General features: G+C 28.6%; 2 protein-coding genes and 1 long non-coding RNA gene across 3 annotated transcripts; all 3 read right to left on the bottom strand.

Moving 5' to 3' along the window:
• Positions 1 to 12,104: 12,104 nt before the first annotated feature.
• LOC135927051 (uncharacterized) lies at positions 12,105 to 12,614 on the bottom strand. The gene has a single exon (XM_065462988.1). The coding sequence runs from the start codon at positions 12,612 to 12,614 to the stop codon at positions 12,105 to 12,107; it is 510 nt and encodes a 169-aa protein (XP_065319060.1).
• Positions 12,615 to 18,390: 5,776 nt separating this feature from the next.
• LOC135925741 (uncharacterized) lies at positions 18,391 to 18,629 on the bottom strand. Its single transcript, XR_010571722.1, has 3 exons — positions 18,580 to 18,629; positions 18,458 to 18,532; positions 18,391 to 18,411 (listed from the first exon to the last, which is right to left on the bottom strand). It is a non-coding gene; the product is annotated as an uncharacterized LOC135925741 (long non-coding RNA).
• A 3,173-nt stretch (positions 18,630 to 21,802) lies between these two features.
• LOC135927050 (uncharacterized) lies at positions 21,803 to 22,300 on the bottom strand. Its single transcript, XM_065462987.1, has one exon. The coding sequence runs from the start codon at positions 22,298 to 22,300 to the stop codon at positions 21,803 to 21,805; it is 498 nt and encodes a 165-aa protein (XP_065319059.1).
• Between the last annotated feature and the right edge of the window lie 3,966 nt (positions 22,301 to 26,266).

Genomic DNA, 26,266 nt, shown 5'->3' with positions numbered 1-26,266 from the left:
AGTAGGTTGCTTCAAAGAACTATCATTTATAATGTAGATGATATAAATTACAGTATTTTGCAATACACTCACAAAATATAAATTTTAAGTATAAAATATTCAAAATAAATTATATACTTTTTTTAAATGATAAAATCGGTTGCAAATGAATAAACAGAATATTAAAAATCTAATCAATATTTTATGACTTTTTTGGAACTATTAGTAATAAATTATCTTTAAATAAGTGAATAAATTTATTTTATCCCTGTAAGGTGATTATTTTTCACGTTTTAATTAAGAAAAGACACTGTTGTTTACTATAATAGATTTACAGTGCATTAAGCAAAACTCTAAATGGTTACGTTTTTAATTACCTTTAAATTAAATGAATATATTTTCCAAGGTCAATGTAAGTTCTCAAAAAAATTTTTTTTAAATTTAGTTTTCCGCTAAATACATAAAAGTAAAATAATTTTATAAATTAAAAAGGATTTGTAATCTGAGTTAGAGAGTAGAGACCTGCAAAGTTAGGACCGGCTCGTACCCGGCCCGGCCCGAACGGGCTTCGGGCTTAATTCCATTTAAAATAATCGGGTTCGGGTCGGGCCGGGCCTAATATTTTTTAAAAGATTCGGGCCGGGCCGGGTCGGGTCGGACCTTGGAATTTTTTTTAAATATATTTAAATTTATCAATTTTATATTGAATTTTTTATGTAAAATAAAAATATTTGATTTTATTTATTGAAACTAAACGACATATAATATATGTCTTTTATTTTGAGTAATTATAAAAATTAATTTCTATATTTAAATAAATTCGGGCCGGGTCGGGTCGGTAAATGTTTTTAAAAAAATTTTAAGTTCGGGCCGGGCCGGCAGAATTTTTTAAAAAAAATCGGGTTTGGGCCGGGCCGGCAAAACTTTTTTAGAAAAAATTTCGGGCCGGGCCGGGCTTGAAAAATTAGGCCCGATGCAAATCTCTAATCTGAGTAATCAATTTCATGCAATAATAAAATTATGTAAAATATAACATTTCTTAATTAAGTATTTTTACATGATTCCCTTTATCCTTTCCTACTTGTAGTAGAAGAAGTTGAGAATACAAGAAATATAAGAACTGTTGGCAAGCAGTAAGAAACTTCAATAATTATGGGTTTGAAAGACCCTGTAGCCTGAAAATAATGTTTTCTAAATGAAAATAAACAATCCTTTATTAAAAATGTATAAATAATTTTACTATCCATTTATTCAGGGTTGTGCATTTGACCGGTCAGAGATTCGGTCAATTGACCGATATTTGACTGGTCAAATATGGTCAATACAGTCAAATATGGTCAAATTCAAATAAATGTTTTTTAGGACAATATTAATTCTATTTTAAATATAATTGTAAAAAATGTATGTATATTAAATTATTTTCTAAATTCTATAATTAATGTTTCGCTTTCCATGGCAAAGCCTTGTTCTAATTTATATTCAATCTTATCATTTTCTTTAACATTTTTTAATAAATCTTAGGTTATGATATACCCCTACCAATTTTATGGTTTGTCGAGATCTTCAATCAGATTTTTTAGATACTTCTCCTAATATTCAAGGTGAACAAAGCCCATTCCAACAACTTGAGCCCAATCTGATTGTTTTTTATGAAAGTTACTGGTTTCCACATATTTTGGCTATACGCTCCACATATTTTGGCTATACGCCGCTTTTACTTCTGAAATTTATGATATCACTTATTTTGATGGTCATCTTTTTATGAAATGACTAATTTTTGTATTATGTCATATGCTTCATCAAACTCAGGTAAGATGCTCCCCTTATATTGGAGATCAATAATCAGCAGTGGAGTGTGCACATATATTTGGATTGTTTTCTTTTTCAAACTTTCTTTAATATTTTTTCTTTAGGTGGTAAATTATAAAATCATGGACATGATTGTATTATGTGTTTTTTAAATTAAGCTCGTTTTTTACGTGAGCCAAGGTCAATAAAATAGCTAAATGTTTTTATGAATAGTTTAAAATTTAAAATTTTTTGTCCAAAATATCATTTAATATATTATTGGTAATTTTCTAGGACAAATATCCAACTTCTTCAACAGCGCTCAGAGCTTTCTTGCATATTTGTATTTACTCATTACATTTTATTGATGGTGCCCATCTTGTTTGGATAATTTTACAAGATGTAATATAAATTGGCAATTAGTAATTTTCTCAAACCATGATTAAGTAAAATTATTATATTAATTTATATATTTAGATCCAATCAAATTAATAATGAGAAAAATTATTATTTTAATATGAAAATTTTATATTTTTATATAAAATTATAATTAAATCGATGCCTTGATGATACAAATATATTTTAAAATAATTTGTAAATAAATTAGATGGATATATATGCTTTAAATACAGATTAGTTCATTAAATAATATAGTTATTCACCAATAACATTTTAGAATATTTGACACTCCTTCCATCAATTGACCGAATTTGACCCAATTGATCGTCTTGCCAACCCTGCATTTATTACATGATCAACATAATTATAAAATAATAAGACATAAAAATTAAAAATATAAGTAAGAAATTTAAAATAATTATAAATAATATTTAAAAAGCAAAAGTTAAAATAAAAATTGTGAAAAAACATAAGAAAAAACTAATAATCGTAATCTCCAAAAAAAAAAAAATTTCTTATAAAAATTAAAATTTACATAGTCTGTAATACTTTTTCTCCGAACTTTTCACATATAACATCATCTTTAACATATTATTTGCATAATAAAAAAATATAAAAACGCTTAAATAATTATATTAATTCTTCACATTATCAAATTAATCATATCATTAATATACTCATAATACTACAACTAGTAAGTTCCTCTATCCTTCTAAATTCGTCCATGATTTTCTGTAAATATTTGATATAAACTGAAGGCAACTCTTATATCTCACAACCCTTAATTTGTTCTAATTGCTAAAGATTTTCATGTAGTTTACGAAATTAGAAATAAACTGAGGAAAAGTTAGTTTTGAAAAAATATTACTCATTTCCCTATCTAAGCATTGAGGTCATAAATTCTGGGCAGCACATACTCGAAATATCCTAGCAAAGGACCAATATTCAAAAATCAGCGCAAGTCAACTTGTTTTGTACAGTCTTAGTAATTCCTTCTTTATTCAATTTGCTTCACTAAGCTTCCCATTCACATCGGAACCGAGCCTTCAAATAACTAGGTCCTTCCTTTACAGCAGTATATTGATTTCCATTCCCTTTATAATTTTCCATATCTTGTATTTATCTATCAAATGTAAAAAATTTCATGAATTAATCCCTTGATGCATAAAAAAATATACTGAATTATTAATTGTAATCTCGCACTTATCGAGTCATTTGTACATAGCAATTATCAAGATCTAAACATGTTAAATAAAATATTTTTATTATATCAACCAGTTTTTTTTATATTGGCGGTACCTAGTGACGAAGCGTCTATAGTAGCAAGGAAAGCATTGCTTCCCTTGAAATTTTTCTTACAAAATTCTTAAATAAACTTAATATAATCTTTGTACTATGCTAAATAAATTAAACTGACCGTTAAAAAAATTAATATAATTTTATAACGTTAAAAAGATTAATATTATTTTTACTACGTTAAAAAATTTACTTATTATTTTTACTACGTTAAAAAATTTACTATTATTTTTACTACGTTAAAAATTTTACTATTATTTTTACTACATTAAAAAAAATATACATGAGGGAAGCAAATTTAATATTGCTTATTTTTTTCAATAAATAAAGAGAAAATCATGCCATGGTATTGCGTAATTTTATCATTAAAAAAATAAGCATTGAGGAAGCAAATAAAAAAATGCTTATTTTTTTTTAATAAATAAAAGAGAAAGAAATTTTTTTATACAATATTTTTTTCCTTACTTTTTTAAAATTAAAAAAATTTTTCGTTTTTTAATGTTTAATAATTGTGTATTATTGAAAATTTATTAACACATTTAGCTTAAGAAATTTTGATGCGAAAAAATTGATTATTGAAAAAGGAAGACCAAAACCAATTTTACAAAATTTAAAAAAGAAATCAAAACTTGCATCCGTAAATCTAGAGAAAAATTTCAAGGGAAGCAATGCTCCCCTTGCTTCCATGCAGAGTTGTACATTTGCTCAAAATAAAAAGATCTTCAAAGATCTAGATCTTTGAAGATCGTAAAATTTGAAGATCTTTTATTTTTTAAAAATTTTGTGTAACGATCTTCAAAGATCTTCATGATATTTATTTTTTTACCCCTTTATTAAAAGCCCAGATGTTTTTCAATTTTATTAATATAATATTTCTTTAATGTTTTATACCTCTCCTCCTGCCTTGATGAAAATTGAAAAACAACTGGGCTTTTAATAAAGGGGTAAAAAAATAAATATCATGAAGATCTTTGAAGATCGTTACACAAAATTTTTAAAAAATAAAAGATCTTCAAATTTTACGATCTTCAAAGATCGTGCTCAAATTTTTGAGCTAGATCTCGCTCAAAAATCTTCAAAGAAGATCTTTTGTACAACTCTGCTTCCATGGACGCCTCTTCACTTGAATGCATTATTATACAGTGTTTTACAGATTTAATTTAAAACATTTCCATATTTTTTAATACGTTTGCAAATAATTATTTAACTTGTAAAAATTGATAAGAATATATAATGTTATTTTAACAATTTTTTGCAAATCAAATAATTTTATTTTCAAATAAATTAAAAATCTGGAAATGTTTTCCATTTTATCTACCAGAGTTGGGCAGGTCCTCCAGAAAAAGAATCTAGATACAGATACAGATTCTTTATAAAAAAATGAATCTTAGTTACAGATACTAGTATCTTTTTCAAAATATCAAAAAGATACATGATAAAAGATACTTGTGTCTTTTACTAAATTAGAGTATCTTAAATACAAGATACTTTTAAATTATAAATACCAATTAAATTAGAATAGTTTATAAAATACAGTTTTTATTATTTATTTGTGAAGAACATAGCATACACATATAAGAATGAATATTTGCAATAATTAATAAAATATTTATTAATAAATTAATTATAATAACCAGGGATTTTAATATTAGTTTTTGCCCATTAATAGCTTAAACAGGGAAGGGAGAGTAGTATATTTAATGGGAGTTGAAAATTTGCAAATAAGAAAAAAAAAATTAAATCAAATGATTTATTAAATTTGCAGGTTATTTTCTGTGTTGTTTTAAATATAGCTTATATTCGGAGTATATGGCTAAATGGCATCTCTAAAAAAATATACTAGTTTTATTTTATTCATTATCTTTAATAAGTATTTATCATTACTTATTTGTGATTTTTATGAATTATTTAAATTAGTTTATTTTCTAACATGACTTATTAATTCTTGCGTTTGTAATATCATATATATAAATATCATTCAAATCTCTTTTCAAATTTTTTTTATATATTTCTTGCAAAATCATTAATTATATATAAAAAATATCATAATAATGTACAACTTTATATTATAATTATTAAATACATAATTATTATTAAAAAAATATACATAAAAATGGATTTAGATTTTATTTATAAAAATAAATGATTTTATATATAATTTTTTTAAAACATTTTATTTTTGTTAAAGAAGCCATTTTATATCGGATCAATTTTATAATATTGGCGGATAACCGATATTTAAAAATGGGTGAAACCGGCCCGATCCGATCCGATAAAAAAATCGGCACATCCCTAATATATTTTATATATAATTATTTTAGCAAGTTCTTATTAGAGAAAATATTTAAGCTACAAATGATATATAAAAATATTAGATAATTTTAGGCTCTTAATAAAATAATTATAATAAGGTAGAATTTAACTTTATTAGTTACTTTTATTTATTTATGATATAAGTAAAATTACATTACAGTATTTATACAAAATTTAATCAATTTAAAATGCATTAAAGAAAATTATTATGTTTAATAATTAATTAATAAATATTCTGCCATATTGTTATTTTTTTTGCGCATTCTGTTTATAAAGGTGTGCGATTCTCTTCAGAATCTGTTTTTAGTGAAGCTGGTGATATTAATAGTTATTATCGCCGCAAGCTGACCTCTGATAAATTGGAAATATTGGTATTTCTAAAAAGAAATCTTCGTTATATTAATGTTAAATATTATTTTAAATATTTATTTCAAATTTCGTAATATAATTGTTTATTACTTATTATGTATATAGATTAATGTTATTATTTATTATATAAAAGTGATTTAATAATAAAAATATTTTATATACTTTTAGAATTGCAATTGAATTGAATATAAACAATAACTCATCATTATAATATATTTAAATCACATAAGTTATGGTATAGTTAACTTATAGATGTTATACTAATAAAGTATATTAAAAATTAAAAGCATTGGTATCTTTAGAGAATACAAAATTAGATATGATATCGGATCGGTAATCGGCAGATATCAATTTAATATCGGGAATATCGGATAGGCCTCCAAAAAGTGGTTTCGACACACCCCTAAAATATATATATCCAAAATGATTTTAATTTGTAATCAACCATCTTCTATAAAAATTTTTAATAACAATTATCTAAGAGGGACTTAAGTATAGGTATTATTATGTTGATAATTAAAAAATAAAAATATAATATACTTTAATATGTTTAACAAAGTTTGTAAAGGAGTTTGTTGAACCTTTAATAACTTTTTTACTTGTGCAATTTTGACATTCAGTTTGTACCTTGTTCTTTTCCACATAAATTACTTTATAAAATTTTCCATCTAAAATTTTAAGATTCGGATTTGATTCAGGAGAACCCATCTCTATAATTTCATCTTCACTACTATGATCGTTAAACATTTTACAAATTAAAAAATATTATATATAAAATATATCCTTCTCTTATTTAGTTTTGGTGTTGTTATTTTTAATCTATCTATCTTTGTGACCTGTAACATTTCCAACAAATTTTGGTTATCAATATATTTAAAATATAGCGGGAAAAAATAAAGAAAATAAAACAAGATTTCATGAAGAAAATAAAGTTACATTGTGTGATATTTAAATGTTTTAAATAAGAATATTAAAAAGAATCTGTATCTGTATCTTTTTAAAGAAAATGAAAAAGATACAAGATTCTTTTCAAAATAAAGGATCTTAGATACAGATACTAGTATCTTATTAAAAATGTCAATAAGATACTGAGTACAAGATACAAAAGGATCTTGTATCTTAGTTACAAGTATTCGTGATACTGCCCAACTCTGTTATCTATTCAACACTATAGTATATTACTTGGCCGAATAATTGATAGAATTTTTAACTCTTTTATTACATTTAGAAGGATAGCAAAAAAAAGGTCCAGAAATAGTTTTATTTGGAAAATAATGTATGATTGTGTGTCATATATAGATTTGGTTGATTTCAATATCTTATTATATATAATATAAGTATTAATTCTTACAGCATTGTATATTTTCCCAATTTCATCTAAAAATTAATAGAAAACCCTTATATTTTTCCTACCCCAGTATACCACTCTTAAATCCTATCTCACTCAAAATAATTTGAATGCAAACTGTTCCTACCCTTCCCGCTCATCTAGACGCTGATCCTACTACATTTGAAATAACCTAATTACCTGATCACTGCAGTGATCATATAGTCTATAGAGATATTATCTTAAGAACTATAGCAGGTCTTTTAAGACGTATTAACGAGCTCTACTCTTCATTCGATTCCTACAATATGTTCTTCTTTTTCGATATTGGATACCACCCATCTATTCATTATAGAAACTCAAATAATAAATGTTACCTACTTAAGTACTATACCTTTAGCTTTATGGTCAGACAGGATGATACATTATTTTATGATCCAATCATCTTTTGCGCCAGTTTATCGTGGACAGAGGGGGGTAACAATACTCTTGGCAGAAGAATTATTTTGCCTTTTTCATTACCGATGGCCCAAGGCATATGCATCAACCTTATCAGGAAAAAATGGCCATTGTACGCTGCTGTGGTACGCCTTTATTATTCATTACTTTCATCTGCATAAACGGGATGAAATTAGGCGTGAATTATTTCCTCATCAGACTCCAATAGTCCGTCAAGATTTAGTCATTCGTGTTTTTCATCAAAATTAAAATTACTTAAAAAGGATTAGATCTATTATCATGTTCTTTGAAAAGTAATTACTTATATATATGCCATCGAATTTCAAAAAGAGGTTTACCTCATTGCTATGTGTATCTAATACATGATAAATCTCATAGGCTACGATGGTATTTATGATATGATAGTTTGTGCCAGGGGCGTCACTAGCCTTTACAATCCCAGGGAGCTCAATTAAAAAAAATTATCTGGTTTTTTTTAAAAAATATTATACTTTTTAAATTGAAATTTGCAAATTCTGACAAATTTCATATTTTGACATTTATTATGCATATATGCAAATATGAGCATATAAATAAGTAACATTTGCTAACCTAAAGATAATATTTTTTAATACAAAATATTTATTTATTACATCATAATTTATAATATAAAGAGCATTAAATATTAATGATTTTGATTTCGAATATAAATAATTTTGCAAATATAGAATTATAAAAGTGATTAAAAAAATTATTCTTCGTTTTCTTCATTATCCATTATACTTTTGTTGCTACCGACAATCAGACTATAGCATCCTCATCAGAATTCATGCCTATATTTAGTTTTTTTTACTTAGAAGATTTTATACCATAAGAGATATCTTCAGTTTGAGCCTCACATATAACTTCTATTGTTTTAAAAATAAATATATACAAATTAATTTACGTATTTTCTTTCTCTTTACTTTTATGATTTCATGTTAACTCTCAGAACTACAATTAGTCTTCATTTATTATCTAAAGTTTGAAATTGAAAAACTCTATTATAAATGTACTTTGTTCAACTCCCTATCATCGCCTCATCTTCCTTTGTCTAAAATATGATTAACATCAATATTCTTTCCATTTCCATTATTTAAAGAATTTATCTCAAAATCAATATCTCTTCGTTCTTTATTATCTAATAAATATAAAATAAATGAGTAAAAGATGTTTTTATTAAATATACTTAAACTCTGGCATTGCCACCTCTCAGTGGCTTCGCTGGGGGGGGGGGTTGTTAAGTCTTGCTTTGACTCTTTTCGTAATATATTTTCTGACAAATGCATGTCATATAAATTTATACTTCGAATCTCTAAGGTATATTGAGAATCTTAATTCTCTTCCACATTTTTACTTCCAGGTATATATTCAATTGTGAAATCATAAGAAGATATCTTTTAGGCTACAAGTCAAACGATTATTATAAATTTTTGGTAGATAGCATTTCTCCCCAAATAAATGCTTTAATGGTTTTTGTTCGAAGTAAAAAATTTCTCCCATAAATAAATGAAATATTTCAATACCAAATAAAAGTGCTCGAGCTTCTTTATCAATCAATCATAGCTTAGTGTTTCCCTGATTCTAATAACGTCCGTGACGCGAATGAGATAGGTTTTGTCCTTCAGTCTACTAATTGATGTAACAACACATCCCTTTATCCTGAATCAGAAGTGTCGCATTCCAAAATTATCGGCAACTGTCTGTTGTAGGGGATTATTGTTTCCTCGGATGACAATAATGTTACCACTTGAAAGGAATCGGGTTCCTCTTTCATCCACCGCCAAGGTACTTTAATATACTTCAACACGAATTCGCGCTAACAATGAATGCAGGGTAAATCAATGGTTTTATTTAACAATAATTATTATCAGCAAAAAACAAAATGATAGTGCATAATAAAAAAAAATTTATTTAATATTTTTTATCCAAGCTAAATTAGCATGTTTATATTTTTTTATAATAGACAATTGGAAAAAAAATGAATTCCCATTCGAAAAGCTTCCTTTTGGAAAATGAGAATTATACTTACCGCCATTGGCAGATGGAACTTTACCAATTAAACATAAATCAGCTAAAGGGGATATTTAGAAATACTTTAAAAATTCCTATCTTATTTTGTAACAATATTATAATTGTCGTAATTTTTTTTTTTCATAAAAAGGATTCGTTGATAATATCCAGCACCAGATATATTTTAATAAAATCTGGGATCCCGTAATTTACAAAATAAATATTTTCTAATAAATTATTATAAAAATTTGACTGAATATTAATTTGCATGTTTTTAATTATAATTATCTTTTGAGCGACTAATCTGAACGAATCTAGGAAAATAATTCCCCTGAGAAAAAATCCCCTTTTATTAAGATATTAAAAGTTACAAAATTAATAAAATAGGAGAAAAAATTCCCTATAAATATTTCCACGAAATAAAAATCTTCAAATAAAATGTTGAAAAATTTTATTCATTCATTCATTACCACGCCTAGAAATTGCACGAAGTGCAATTTCATCACCCACCAGGAGTTGGGCATGCACCAAGTATATTCACTAGTATATAGATCCTATACATGATGTATATCCGTTTTATTATAGTGGACGGTAGCACTATGTAGCCAGCTATCAAAGTGAAGAAGGGAGAAGTACGAAAGTGGTGATGTATTAGTTCCGTTACCAGCAGAATAGTGTTAAGAAATATAATGTCATGTAATAATTTACCTGAATCCTGATATGGTTATTTAGTGAGGCAACAAAAAAACAATAATAACTCTTATATCTTTGTGAGTATTGAGAGTTTAAGTTAAGTTTGCATGATGATTCCTTCTTTGTTTGTTGTTAGGTGTGTCGATATCGCGTGTCCCGTAGACCTTGTACGCGCTGTGCAAATGATATTTGGGTTCGTCGGTGTTATTGCGTTATTATAATAACCAGTGTTCATTATCATTATCCATTATTCTATTTGTTGTTCGATATCGTGTGTCCAGAAGAAAAAGTCGTGGGTTTATATGAGGAAAGTTGCGTTGTCCAGATTATTATCATCATCAAACATGCTTTGTTCTAGCCATTGCAAGAAAAGAACAAGAAGAGAAACGGTTCCTATTTTAATTTAGGCCATGTTTTAGCATGTATTTTAAATAATCTTTTAGGCGTTTCTTGTTCTTGCTTGTTGAGTGCCATGTCTGCAAACGAGATGTTGATCAGGTCCATATCCTTCAAACATTTCGCCAACCAATAGTATTTAAGGGTACTTTTCTTCCCACTGTCAGGGGACCATTTCATGGACGAGAATATCATATTTAGGATGCGAGTGTCTTAGTAATTCTAATCTCCTCATGGGAATGAGTCGATTGATTGGTAGGATGTCGCATCTATTTCAGAGCGTTGAATTGGAGGTGTTGTATGGGTAATATGTTTTGATGATTCTTCTTAGGCATTTGTTTATAAATGTTTGAGTTGCGTTGATGTTGCTTTTAGTGTCCTGCCAAGTCTCCAGTCCGTATGTAAGAATGGGTACAATTAGGGACTTAAAGAGTTTTATTTTTAAATTAATTGATATTTGGTTGGATGACCATAATTTCGACAATTGATGATACCGGAGTCTAGCATTATTAGTTCTCGATTTCGTATCTAATATTGTGAAGCCTAATGATGTTATCTTAGTTCCTAGGTATTTGAAATCTGAAACTAATTCTATCGTATTACCCTCGAAGTTAAAGGGGTTTAAGTTACTCGCATATGTATTTGAGGTGATAAGCTTGGTTTTTGTGTAATTAACTCTTAATCCATATTCATAACAGTTGTTGACAAATAATGATAAAATATTTCTTATCTTGTATTCCGAGTTAGCTAATATACACACGTCGTCGGCATAACATAGAAAATTCAGAGAGTTATGCATGTCATTGTGGTGCTGTTACTTGTTTAAAGGATTTATTTAGGATATCATTCATTATTACATTAAAAATAATAGGCGAGAGAATGCATCCTTGTTTATATTATCTTTAAAAGGTTGTGGTTTTACATTTAGATGTTGAGGTACTACGCTATGATTGTCATAAATTATCTTAATTAGCGATATCAGATGCTTATCTATTCCTATGTTTCCCAGCAAGGGCCATATCTTGTGCTGTATAATGGAATCGAAGGCTTGACTTTAATCAATCATTAGGGCAAAGATGGGGGATTTATGCATTCTAGCCTTTTCCAGAATAACTTTAGGTGCCATAGTCAACTCCGTAGTATTTCTACCCTTCCTGTATGATGTGATAGTGTTAGAGAGGAACCTGTTGATGATTGGTTTAATCCTGACAGATATGATGTATGTGAAAATTTTTAGGGTAACTGGAATCAGTGCAATACCTCTGTAATCCTTAAGGCTGTTTGGGGTCTTGTTTTTAGGGAAGTTTAGTATTATTGATGTCATCCATTCGTCAGGAAAATTACCCGTATTCCATATCTCCCTAAAGAGGGGAAGTAGTAAACTGGCACTTAGGTCTACATCTATCTTCCAGAGTTCTGCAAAGATCCCATCGACTCCAGCAGCTTTATGCATTTTTAGTCGTTTAATGGCACCGATTATATCCAACTTTTTCAGGTTCTGACTGCGTGATTGGAAAGGGTAGTCACATATAGGTCTGGGCCACCTTGTTCTGTAGAGGTTCATGCAATGGTTTATCTATATGTCTAATTGTTCCTTTGGGTCAGTTATAATCTTATTGTTATATAAGTGTAGTCTTGGTAAAGGATTGATCTTGAAGGTGGTGAGTAGTTTAAGAGATTGGAAAGCCTTATAAATGTTATTGTTATCAAAATTGAATTGGATAGATTTAGATAAATTAGCGATAAACAGCCTTTTGTCGGCCCTTATGCGGTGAGTAATGTACTTCCTGTGATGTTTAGCGTATTGTAATGGGATATATTTATTGTTAGGTTCTTAATTATTTGTATAGTCGAAGGGGTGAGCCACTCTCTGCGTATAATGCGTAGTCTTAAACATGATTACTAACTAATAATTTCAGCTTAATATCCTTCCAGGTCAGATTTGGGTTAATCATGCCATTTAATGTATTCCTCCATGTTGCTAATTTAGTGACGAACTCTTCCTTCATCTCTAAGTCATTGAGCTGTGCCAAGTCTTTTCTGGCTATGAATCTTACACTGGTGAGACAGTTTTATTTAATGTGATTTGGGAAAATGCTATTGTTGATTCTGAGTTCACAGCCCAGTGGGTAATGGTCTGTAAAAAGTAAAAGGTTTAGTTTACTGATTACTCTGATGTCTCTTACCCACTTGAAGATCTTTGTGGAAATTACAAAGTAATCTATCTGTGAGGTAGTGTCAAAGGAAGGACTCTTGTAAGTCATGATGTGATGAATAGGATGCTTGAAAAACGTATTTCCAATTTTCATGTTGAAAAGTTCACAGATTTCTATTAACCTTTTACCGTTGGGGTTCGTACTTTGTATTAATGCGGCGTTTCCAAGGCAGGGAGAATTATTAGGTTTGCCTACCGAAGCATTGAAATCGCCTGCTAAGATGATACCACACGGTAGTTCCTTTAAGGTATTTTTCAATTTCATATAAAAAATAATATCATTGTGAGGTGCGTATACGTTAAACAAATGAATTTTTTTGTATCCTAAGTTTAAGGTAAGGCAGCAGTGGCGTAGCCAGGATTGATCCATGGGGGGGGGGGGGGGTTTGAAAAATTTTTTGGGAGCTTCGCCCCCAAACCTTCTTATCAAAATTTGCCAATATTTTGTGTATTATACCCAGGCCAGCATAAATATTAAAAAATATTAGAATTAAAATTTTTGCCAAATTTATAATTAATAAGCGACTGAAAGCATTATTTTGAAAATGTTATCAATGTTTAGTAAATTGTATATTAATTCAATCTATTCGATGTAAAAAAAATTTGCCTCCCCCCAAACCTTCCAATTTTATGATCAACTCAATATATCTTATTCTATGTTAAAAATAATTATTTTAATTAAATTTTTGCATATAACAATATTTTGCAGAGATTTTATTTATTATTAACTTTATTTATTTAACTATGTATTTATTTTAATAATATATAAAAAAATAAATTTCAAAATATATAAATTTTATACAGATTATTATATTAAAAATTGAATGTAAATAACTATATTTTAAAAAATAAAATTGCAATAAAATATGTAATTCTTGCTAAAAAAATACAATTTAACAATTTTATTTAGTATAAACCCTTTATTTAACTATGTGTTTATTTTATATACAAAAAATAAATTTCAAAATTAGAAATTTTATACAGATTACTATTTTAAAAATTGATTGTAAATATCTATATTTTAAAAAAAATAAAATTAAGTAATTCTTGTATGCAATTTAAAAAAATATAATTTAACAGTTATATTTAATACAAATGAGTATATTATATAAATAATTCTTATTGTAGGCGCAATACTATTATTAAATATAATATAAAAATATCATGACTAAAAATTCATTATAATTACGTTTTACATATAAAAATTTTATGACTAAGAAAATATTACAATTATATGATTTGAATTTATAAAGAGAGGTCTACTTTTCTCTGAGATTTGGCTAATTCATCTAGAATCAAATTTTTATCTAGAATAATCTCCTTATACATATTTAACTGGGCTAATCCATTTAAACGGTTTTCACCGGTGCTATTTCTTAAATAGGTTTTTAACCTTTTCAAAGTTGAAAAAGACCTTTCATTAGTGCAGGTACTAATCGGTAAAGTAGCTAAAATAAAAAACAATGTTTTGATATTGGGCAGGGAATCTAAAGTCCAATTACACATGGAAAGGGCCTGCAAAGCATTTTTTGGCCTCAAAGAGTACTCTATTCTGTCAAGATTTTTATACCAAAATTCGACATCACAAAGTAACTTATCATACGACCCTAATAAATCATCAGAATAAAACTCTGAGATGTTCTTAATATCCTCTCGCGTTTCAAGTGTAATCAACAATTCAGACTCAACCGGCAAAAGAAAATAAAAGCTTTTTAAAATAAAATTGTGACTTATAAATCTTTCCTTTAATTGAAATAAAAATGTATCAATAAGTGGAATAAAAATGTTAATTTTATAAAAATCCTCAATCGTAGATTCATCAATATTTGAGCGATTGGATTGTCTAGAAACTACTCTAGGTTTAAAAATTTCAATCCCAAACATATTAGCGATCTCCTTTACTTTCTCATATATTTAGTGAAATTTTTCATCCACATTATCTCTGATATTTGTTAATATTTCAACAATATCCTTTGCCCTATTCATAACCTCCCTTAAATCCAAATCAATTTTTTGTAACATTTTGCTAAAATCATATGTATAATTAAATAAAAAATAAACACATTGAATTGAAATTAAAAATTGAGGCTTCGTAACGGAATCTTTTTCTTTGCGTAATATGTATGATTCCAGTGCCGCAAAAATAACCTCATATAACTCGATGAAAACCTTCACCGATTGTTGTCTTTCAATGAATCTTGTGGGACAAAATCTTTTTAATTTTTTTTTTGAATTTTTTGAATCAATTTCATCGAACGTTTGGGTAAAAATCTCCCTCTTCTTGGGTGGGGTAAAGAAGTCACAAACCGACGATATTGTTTCTAAATTTTGAAAAATATATAAAAATTATATAAAGATATCTATAATACGTAATAAAATCTAATAAATTTCAATTAAATCAAAATCTTTTTACGTAAACTGTTCCGGATGTCTCTAATTTCACATGCCTCAGTTATCATCAAATTCAGGCAATGTGAACTGCAGTGAACATAAAGAGCTGTGCTATAAAGCTCTCTAATTCTTGACTGGACCCCTTTAACATGGCCACTCATCGAGGGAGCTCCATCGTACCCTTGGCCTCTCAGTAGATTTAAATTTAAATCCAGGTTTTGAAGTGATTTAATAATTTGACTAGCAATCGTTTCTGACTCAGTGTCAGGTAATTCAATAAATTGAACAAATAGTTCCTTCATTTTATAATTACCTGATTCCATATCAATAAACCTTATTGCTATGGATAGTTGTTCAATATTACCAATATCGGAAGTTTCATCCGCCAAAACACTAAAAAATGGTGATGCTTTGACTTTTGAAGAAACTTCCTTTAATATAAACTGATTGCATATTGATATTATTTCATTTTGAATAGTGGGACTTAGGTAAGTAGCATTTTTAGAGGAGCTTTCAAAAAGCTTTAGGTAGTTGTCATTATTATTACATAAAAATTTCAATAATTCCTTGAAATTTCCTTCATTGTGAGAAGGGGATGTAAGTGTTAGGGGGCCAGGAGATATCCTATGAGCTCTTAACGCCAAGCCCTGCTTCCCTAACCAAATGATAGCATCAATAATTATAATTATTCTTGATCGATTTTATGTAACAATATCAAAAAAATTTTTATTCAATACATTGGATATTGATATCTTTTGATTCATTGAGATTTCTTTTAAAGAATCCATTATCTCACAGGAATTAAGATGATATTTATTTTTAATTTTCGAGCGCATCTTTCCACCTTGTGTACACCTGACTTACCAATGTTTTGAGTTTTTGTAACACATTTCTAGCATATCTTGGGGAAAATATGACGCAAACTTTACAAAATGCGCCCTTTTCATCGGCTGAGTAAGCAAGCCACTTATATTTGTTAAGCCAGGATGCTTGAAAGGTTAAATTTCTTTTGCCCAAGGGCAATGGAAATTTATAACATTTGTCAGGTATCCAAATATTTTCAACAGCTAACAATTTTTCATTATCATTTTTAAAATGAAAATTTAAGTAAAGTGAAACATCTTTTTGAGAACGGTGTGGTGTTTCTATATTTTTTTTAGATTTTAAATGATATATTTCAATATGAATTTCAATGTTAAGAGCTGAGCAGCACAAGAAAAAAATCAGGATTATAAAAAATGTATCTCAGATAGATATCAAAGTTTCTTAATAAAAATTTAAAGACAGATACAAGTAGAAGGAAATTACTATAGAATATCATTACCAATTTTAATTAATATTTTTATATTTGTAGGATGATTTACACTCATGGAAGTGAAGAAGGTAGTAATATTTAAATTATGAAAATAAGTTCCTAAATATTATAAGCTGCCCAAGATTGTATATACAAAAGATTTTAAGAAAATAATTATGTTCTTCACAAATAAATAATAAAAACTGTATTTTATAAACTATTCTAGTTTAATTGGTAATGATAAATCATCTGTATCTAAGATTCATTTTTTCACAACAAATCTGTATCTAGATTATTTTTCTGGAGGGCCTGCCCAACTCTGTTTGTATTGTAGATACAAGTTTTCAATACTGCTCAACTCTGTTTGACTTATAATGTACTACCTTTTGCAAAATAACACAAAAAAATGACTAACTTTAAAATTATAACTAAATATCGTACATTGCAAAATTTTAATAACTCAAAATGAAAATAGTATAATTTACAAATAAAAAAAATGGAATTAAAATAAATACTATACCATCATTTGATGATTTTCCAGCCAAATCAACTGATAGCTCATATGCTTTTGTAACACATAATGTTTTTATTTTTAATTAAAAAATATTAGAAATTATAAATAATTTAGAATATATACCATCATTTGATGATTTTGTAGCTAACTCATCATTGTTCCCATGCAGATGGAGTGGTAATGGTATGTCTGGTATTTTTAATTGCAAGATTTAAATAAAAAATATTGATAATATCATTACCTTCGAACTCAACTGATGGCTGATTTTCACTAGCAACATCCATATATATTTCTAATTCAATACATAACTTAAATTTTATAAATAAATTAATATATACCTATTTTTTGTTGTTGACAAAAAAATTTACGGATATCCATATTTAAAAATTATAAAAACTTAAAATTTACAAACAAAACAAACTATCTAAATAGTTTAAATTTAAAAATATATATTTAATAATTAAATTTATAAATATCTAATTTAACTATGCCAAGCCAGAAAATATTTACAAAATATCTTTATTGTTATTTAATATTCTAATTTAACTATGCCAGAAATTATTTACAAATACAATATATCTTTATTCTTATTGTTGTTTTTACTTCTCAACTCTGCTTGGCTTATAATGTACTACCTTTTGAATAACACAAAAAAATGACTAACTTTTAAATATCGTACATTGCAAAATTTTAATAACTCAAAATGAAAATAGTTTAATTTACAAATAAAAAAAATGGAATTAAAATAAATACTATACCATCATTTGATGATTTTCCAGCTAAATCAACTGATAGCTCACATGCTTTTGTAACACATAATGTTTCTATTTTTAATTAAAAAATATTAGAAAATAGAAATAATTTAGAATATATACCATCATTTGATGATTTTGTAGCTAACTCATCATTGGTTTTCCCATGGAGGGGTAATGGTATGTCTGGTCTTTCTAATTGCAAGATTTAAATAAAAGATATTATAAATAATACCATTACCTTCGTCATCTGAGGATACAACGAAAACCAACTCAACTGATGGCTGATTTTTACTAGCAAGAGCAACATCTATATCTATATATATTTCTAATTCAAATTAAACAACTTAAATTTTTATATACCTTTTTCTTTTTGTTGTTGACGAAAAAACTTACGGATATCCATATTTAAAAATTATAAAAAATTAAAATTTACAAACTATATATATAGTTTAAAAATATATATTTAATAATTAAATTTATAAATATCTAATTTAACTATGCCAAGCTAGAAAATATTTACAAAATATCTTTATTGTTATTTAATAAATTTAACTATGCCAGAAATTATTTACATACAATATATCTTTATTCTTTTATTGTTATTTAATATTTTAGTTCATATAATTTATATATATTTTTAAACGATGTGATCATTTAAAATTAAAACTCCTTTTTTTATAAATATATTTCATTGTGATATTCATATTCATATTCATATTGTATTATATATAATATATTATCTTATTTCTCTAAATTGAAACCGTTTTTTAAATATAATTATTCGCAATAAAAAAATAATAATTTTTTATTTTATAAAAAAAAAAAAAAAAATTAAAAAAAAAAAACATTTTTTAAAAAAAATAAAAAAAAAAATTTTTTTTTTCCATGGGTGGGGTTTCGGCCCCAAAACCTTCCCCCTTGTCTACGCCACTGTAAGGCAGCATATTCGACTGGAGATTGGGTTGAAGCTTACGAATTTTATTAATTTATTATGTATTAAAATCGCCACCCCAGCCCAAACGTGTTCAGCGTTAGAGCTGCAATATAAGGTATAATCTAAGAGGTTCCTTACTTCAGTTACTTTAAGGTGGGTTTATTGTAAAAGGAGTATATCATAGTGTTGATCAATGACTTGCCTAAGTATAGTTAATTTGTCATTCAGGGATCTTATATTTAAAGAGATCATTTTAATACTGTGGCCCTTCATTGAAAATTTTTTTAAAATTTATTATGATTACCGTGCCGAATCTGTTTTGAGAAGACTAATTAAGACTTAGATACCAATTAGAAATAGGTTTTGAAAGCAAAAAAATTCTGACCTGTTCCAAGTTTACTTTACTTTACTATTCTTGAGATATTAGTTGTCCTTCTAAGAAACGCTCCACGATCTTGACTTCTTAAGATATTAGTTGTCCTTCTAATATGTAAATTAATTTTTCCAAGTTTATATCGATCATCATTTAGTTTTGTTCTCAGATCCACATTTTTGAATTTCATTTATGAAGATTTAAATCGCATTGCATTTAAAATTATGAATCAACATTAAAATATATTTTTAAATCAAGCGGGTTATCATATGAAAATGAATTGTCCATTGGTTCATTTAAAAAAAAATATAATCAAATTAACAAATTTAATATTGTAATTAGCTGAGTTCAAAATCACTAATCAACTATTTTATTCATTTTTAAATTTAATTACCATGCCTCTTCTTAAAAATATTTCCAAGATCCAAACAGGTATAAGAAATTTATTTATAAAAAGTAAGTATATTAAATAAAATATTTTTTACTCATTCATTTTAATTTATTAGCTAATGAAGAAAAAAAATGGTAATGATTTTGAGATGATTGCGGTAAATAATGGTAGCAATAACAATATTGATATTTTAGACTAAAGAAGAGGATGCAATAATTAAGTTGGTGGTGAACAAAGTATATATAAATTGCAGTTTTCGACAAACATGCTTTAGATATTAATAGAAGATTAATTGTAGTTCTTAAAGATATAAATATCGAAAGCAGAAAAGTTAATAGAAAAAAATAGGTAAATTAATTTATATACAAGATATTTTATTTGAGAAACAATAGGAGCTAAATGTGTGTCTCAATCTGAAGATATACGTGAAATCCTAGTGTTTGCAACGGTCCGGTCCGGTCGGTCCGGTCTTTTTTTCTAAAATGGGACCGGACCGATGGACCGTTAAGTCAAATGAGACCGGACCGTGGGACCGTCGGTCCGGTCCGGTCCAGGCGGTCCGGTCCCACCTAAAAAATTTTTTTTTATAAAGCTACAAAAGTTTTATTCTGCATTTAAATTTATTAAAAATGAATAGTTAAATTACCCTATTAATATTTCAATTATATCATCAATTCATTTTTATTATATTATACACAAATGCCTAATCAAAGAAGAATATAAAAAGTAAACTATGAATATTGAATTTAATGAAACGGAAGAATATAAAAAGTAAACGATGAATTAGATATTATATAGTGTTAGGCATTAAATAATCATATTTTATATGTTCATGTACATACACATTAACTATAAAGCAATTTATAGTAAACTTTTATATTCTTTAATCGGTCTTCGGTCGGACCGGACCGGACCGTGGGACCGTGTTGTTGGACGGGACCGTCCCATAGGACCGAAAAGTCTAATAAGACCGGACTGGACCGGACCGGACCGTCGGTCCGACCGGTCGGACCGGACCGTTGCAAACACTATGAAATCCAATCTAGATATCTCAAAAAGTATTTTTTTTTATATATAATTAAAGATAAAATTTGTTATAGGCTGGGAATCTGATAAGGATCGTACAACAAGCCTTCTTCTTCTTCTTATCCGTTTTATGGCTATTTCCAAGTTTACCCAGGTAGGCCAGTTTTCCCTCTGATTTTTCTTTTCCGTTTTTGACGGTCCTGAGCATCAATATTTGTAAGATTCATGTTTCTCATATCCGTCGCTATCACATTTGTCCGCGTCATCTTGAGCCTTCCTCTAGGTCTTGATCCTCCTACTTACATTAAGGTCAGCGTCTACATGACAGGATTTTCCCTGGATGCAAACTCCCTTCAAAAACCCATGCGTACCCCCCCCCCCCCCCCAAAAAAAAAAAATATACTACCACCTTCGGCGGCGGTGTTTTCCTATTATTATTTTTACCTTTTTAATTTATTGATACTCTTTTCAGAGAATTTATAAAGGATAACTTAAATTAATTAATCTCTACTATCAACTATCGATATTTTGTGAATATAAAGAATTTATTTTTTAGATAATAAATTCTTTTAAAACCTCCATTATTTACAATGAATTAATTATTATGGCATTATGAGCTTGCTGAAATATCTAAACCTTTTAAATTACATTTAAACGGATAGCAGAAAGTTTTATTTTGAAAACAATGTGTATGATTGTTTGCAATATATAAATTTGGTCATGAATTGTATTACTATTACAGCAATAATTTTGTCCTATTTCATCTCAAAATTTAATAGATAACCCCCCAAAAAATTTATCCTACCCCCATTAAAGCAGCCTACCCCCCACCCACCAAAAAATAGGATGCAAACTGTTCCTACCCCTCCCGCTCATGTAGACGCTGATTAAGGTGCATCTCTTTACCCAATTTTTTTGTCATATGTTCCACATCCCCAAACCAACTTAGTCTATTTCGTAGCATTACCACTCCACTCATTTCTATACCCAATCTTGCTCGCAATTCCTTGCTAATTTTTCTCTCTCTCAGATATACCCCACACATCCATCTAATTACCCTCATCTTTTCTAATTTGGCTTCGTGAGTCGCTTTCATTGCCCATGTTTCGCCGCCATAAACTAAATAACTCCTCACACCGCTTATGTAAACTTTCCCCTTTAACTTCAGAGAGATTTTTTTATTTGTAAGAATAGACGACATCTCTCTGAACTTCTTCCAAGCTTGTCTGATCCTTGCAACAACGGCAGAATCTACACCACCATCTTCGATTAGCATATCACCCAAATAACAAAACTTATCCACTTTTTCTAGGGTTAACCCATTGCCAATATCCAGACCACCATTTTCTACTATCATTATTATGTATCCCTTTCATACATGTTCTACAAATAAAGGTCATTTTTTCTAACATCAAACTTCTTTTTTTCCGCTACATCTATTATGTACCCATTTTTGGCATCTGATGCATTGGATTGAATTTCTAGCAACTCCTTTCCCACATACACCACAAGGCCACTTACCGGATTCCTCCATCTTTAGATTTTCCCCACCAATCATCACCTTTGTCTTTGATGCATTCATTTTCAGACCCTCCCGCAATCTAAAGGATCACCTTTTCCCTTGTAAACTGGGATAATTATATTTCTTCGCCAGTCCTTGAGAATAGTTCCTTCTGTGACCATTTGATTTGCCAAATTCATTAACCATTTAATCCCTAAGTCATCAGAACCTTTAAACATCTCTGATACCACCATCGTTAAATCAGATGCCTTCCCTTTTTTTCATCTTTTTCACTGCTCTCTTTATTTCACCCTTGCCAAATTTACATCCTGGACCTTCTACCTTTGCACAACTAACATTATTATTCCATTCATTTTCTTCGTTCAAAAGTTCTTCCATGTAGATCTTTCAGGTGTTCTTAATACCATTACTATCAATTACCATTTTTCCTTCCATATTTTTCAAACATTTAACACCTACCATATCTTTCCTCTCGAAGGCGCAAAAATAAAAAAGACATTCCTAAAGAAATGGAATGCGCTGAAGGAATGGGAAATGTGGTTCGAATGGCAAAGCAGATGGCAAAATTAATTTCTTAGCATTTCTTTTGGCCATCTTGTAAATATTGTTATCACTATTATCCTTCTATTATACCATTCTTTAAACACCTGCGTTTCTCATCCACAGCTTTGGCTACCTCCGAGTTCCACCACCAAGTCTCCTTATGTCTAGGCGGCCCTTTTGTCCATCCACATACCTCCTCAGTTTTCCTTACCCAGGCTTTCTTCATAGCTTCCAACTTGTCATTTACCCCAGATGCTTGTGCCATCTCCGCCTCCTTTATCGCCAATGTCATATTGAATTGTCGTCTTGCACTCTCCTCCTTCAATTTACTGACCTTCAGTCTTGGCACAAACTTTCTTTTAGTGATCATAGCGCCTTTAAAAGTTAGATCTCCGATAACTAGTCGTTGCTGATCAATACATTCCTCTCCCGATATCACTTTCACATTTTTCACTTTACATCTATCACATCTCCTTAATAACATAATCCACCGCACTTTTGATACTACCTGACTTATAAGTCACAAGCTTCTCGATTCTTTCTTAAACATTGTATTACAGACAATCATATCCACACTAAAATCTAAAATCCTCTCCCCTTCCTGATTCCTCATGCCGTAACTGCAGCGTCTACATGACAGGATTTTCACTGTATGCAAACCCTTTCAAAAACCTTTACCTACACCCATAAAAAATTTCCGCCGCCTTCGGCGGCGGTGTCTATTTATTATTATGTTCACCTATTTATTAATTACTACTCTTTTCAAAGAATTTATAAAGGATAATTTAAATTAATCTATCTCTACTACCAACTATCAATATTTTATGAATATAAATAATTTATTTTTAGATAATAAATTCAATTAAAACCTCCATTATTTACAATGAATTTATTATTCTGGTATTATGAGCTTGCTGAAATATCTAAACCTTTTAAATTACATTTTAAAGGATAGTTTATTTGGAAAACATGTGTATGATTGTTTGCAATATATAGATTTGGTCGATGAATTGTATTATAATAATACTATAATAAAAGTATTAATTTTTACAGCAATACATTTTGTCCTATTTCATCTCAAAATTTAATAGATAACCCCCCCCCCCCCCCCCAAAAAAAAATTTTTTTTTTTATCCTACCTCCATTAAAGCAGCTTACCCCATACCCCCTCAAAAAAATAGAATGCAAACTGTTCCTACCCCTCCCGCTCATGTAGACACTGCGTAACTGTCCCCTCCATGTACTTCTTCATAACCTTCACTACTCTCTCCTACATGTCCATTCAGATCACCAGCCAGGATAATCCCCTCTTCATTCCAGTCTCGATGTCACCCCCAATAGACTGTCCTAAAATATATCTTTCTCTTCTTCACTTCTTCCAACCTGAGGAACACACGCTGATATAATATTATATAGCTTTCTTCCAAAAATCATCTTAATAGCAATTATCTGGTTATCTAGTCTTCTCTCTTCGACTACTTTTTCTACCAATTTCTCCATCACCAATACCCCAACTCTAGCCTTACCATCATTACTTCCTTGTCAAAAGAATTTATAGTTTTCACTAGTCTTGCCAATCATTCTTGTCCCATTTCCTTTCCATCTGGTCTCCTGTATGCAGCACACATCTATATGCCTTATACAATACATCGACCACTTCTCCCTCTCTTCCCTTCATACTACCAACACATGTTTTATTTTAACAATATGGAAATTTGGTAGCAAGGATTTTACAATCAGATGCCCTTCCTGTCAACCCCTTTAAGTGGTTTTTACACCCCGTAGAGGAGACGGGAATCTTTTAGACCTCCATTAGCCGCCAAAAGACGTTGCCACTCTCCCGCCACGATGAGGCTGAAGATAACAACAAGCCTGATTGTTGATATCAATAATCTATATGAATGTATTATGGATATAGAAGTTGTATTAGAAACAAAGTACATTTGATGAAATACACTTTAAAATTAATCTTATTTAGATTTTTGGGATAATGAAGAAAGAAGGTTAGTAAATAGTGTAGGCACAAAAGTAAAAACAAAATAGGTATATTAATTTATATATAAGATATTTTATTTATAAAATAAGAGAATGAAAAGACAAATATACAAGTATGTTTTTATAATATAATTAAAAATTAGAAGGCATGAATTTGATGCCTTTACTTTTTATTAATAAATTATGTAATATTTATATGTATATAAACATATTTTTTATTTATTTTAACATTTTTCTTCAAATATATAATATTTGTCATTTTTTTCAGAAAAGCTATAACAATATTTTAATTCATATATTAATGTTTGTCACTTTTTTCAGAAAAACTTGATCTAAGTACAAAACGACAATCAATAATCAAGAAAATCATTGTGAAATATTAAATTGTTTGAAAGAGCATGATCCATTTTTAATGGTATTCCACTAAGCAATGTTCATTAAACCTAAATCATAAAATCATCAACCTGAGCTTAAACCGAAGCACCGAGCGCCGACCCTAGAAAGAATCCGAACACTCACCCAAACACCAACCCAAGAAACGTAATATCATATTTTCTTATGTATTTTTTGCTCGATCATATTTTTATACATAGAGGACGAGTAGTTCAATAACATCTAAATTATCATATTTTTGTATTATTATATTAGATCCCTTTTTTTTTACAAATTGTTCTCTTCTTAATCTGAAAATATTGAATAATTTTTACTTTACACTGGTAACTCGAGTAGAACCCATAATAAACTAGAGGTGGTTCAATATTCAAGATAAGCCCGACCCAGCTCGGCCCGAATTTTTTTGATATTAGGCCCGACCTAGCCCGAACCCGAAATGATTTTTAAAAGGTTCGGTCCGAGGCTGGTGGATCTATAATGTGAATAATGGGATTTAAATTTTTTTTTATCTTAAATAACTGTTTTAAATTTTTTAACAAAAACTCCAAATATTTTTATAATTTTTCGAAATTTCTAGTTGTAAACATTTAATAATATCGCTATTAGAGAACGGGTTTAGGTTTGAAAAAATAGTGCAAAATTTTTTAAGGGCTCTACCTAAGTTTTGAAAATGTCTTTAAAGTTGATAATGATGCAAATTATATCTATTTCTTTCGTGAATTAATTTTACTGCCCGAGCCTGACAGTATGTTTCAAATTAATTTATGGTTCCTGTCGTAAAAAAATTACAGGGTAGGTAGGGCCCAAACTTTTTAAAAGCCCTTTAATCGCTTTCACATTTTTTTGTACCGTAAATCATAAAAAACCTAT

This window comes from Gordionus sp. m RMFG-2023, chromosome 3 (genome assembly GCF_954871325.1).
Source record: "Gordionus sp. m RMFG-2023 chromosome 3, tfGorSpeb1-WG-v2, whole genome shotgun sequence".
Taxonomy (NCBI): Eukaryota; Metazoa; Nematomorpha; class Gordioida; order Chordodea; family Parachordodidae; genus Gordionus; species Gordionus sp. m RMFG-2023.
The sequence above is the reverse complement of the archived record's forward strand: the minus strand, read 5'-3'. Positions and strand labels throughout refer to the sequence as shown.

Bases quoted from the DNA above. Each gene is read 5' to 3' on its own strand.
- LOC135927050 (XM_065462987.1), bottom strand. From the start codon at position 22,300: ATGATAGTAGAAAATGGTGGTCTGGATATTGGCAATGGGTTAACCCTA.
- LOC135927051 (XM_065462988.1), bottom strand. From the start codon at position 12,614: ATGAACCTCTACAGAACAAGGTGGCCCAGACCTATATGTGACTACCCT.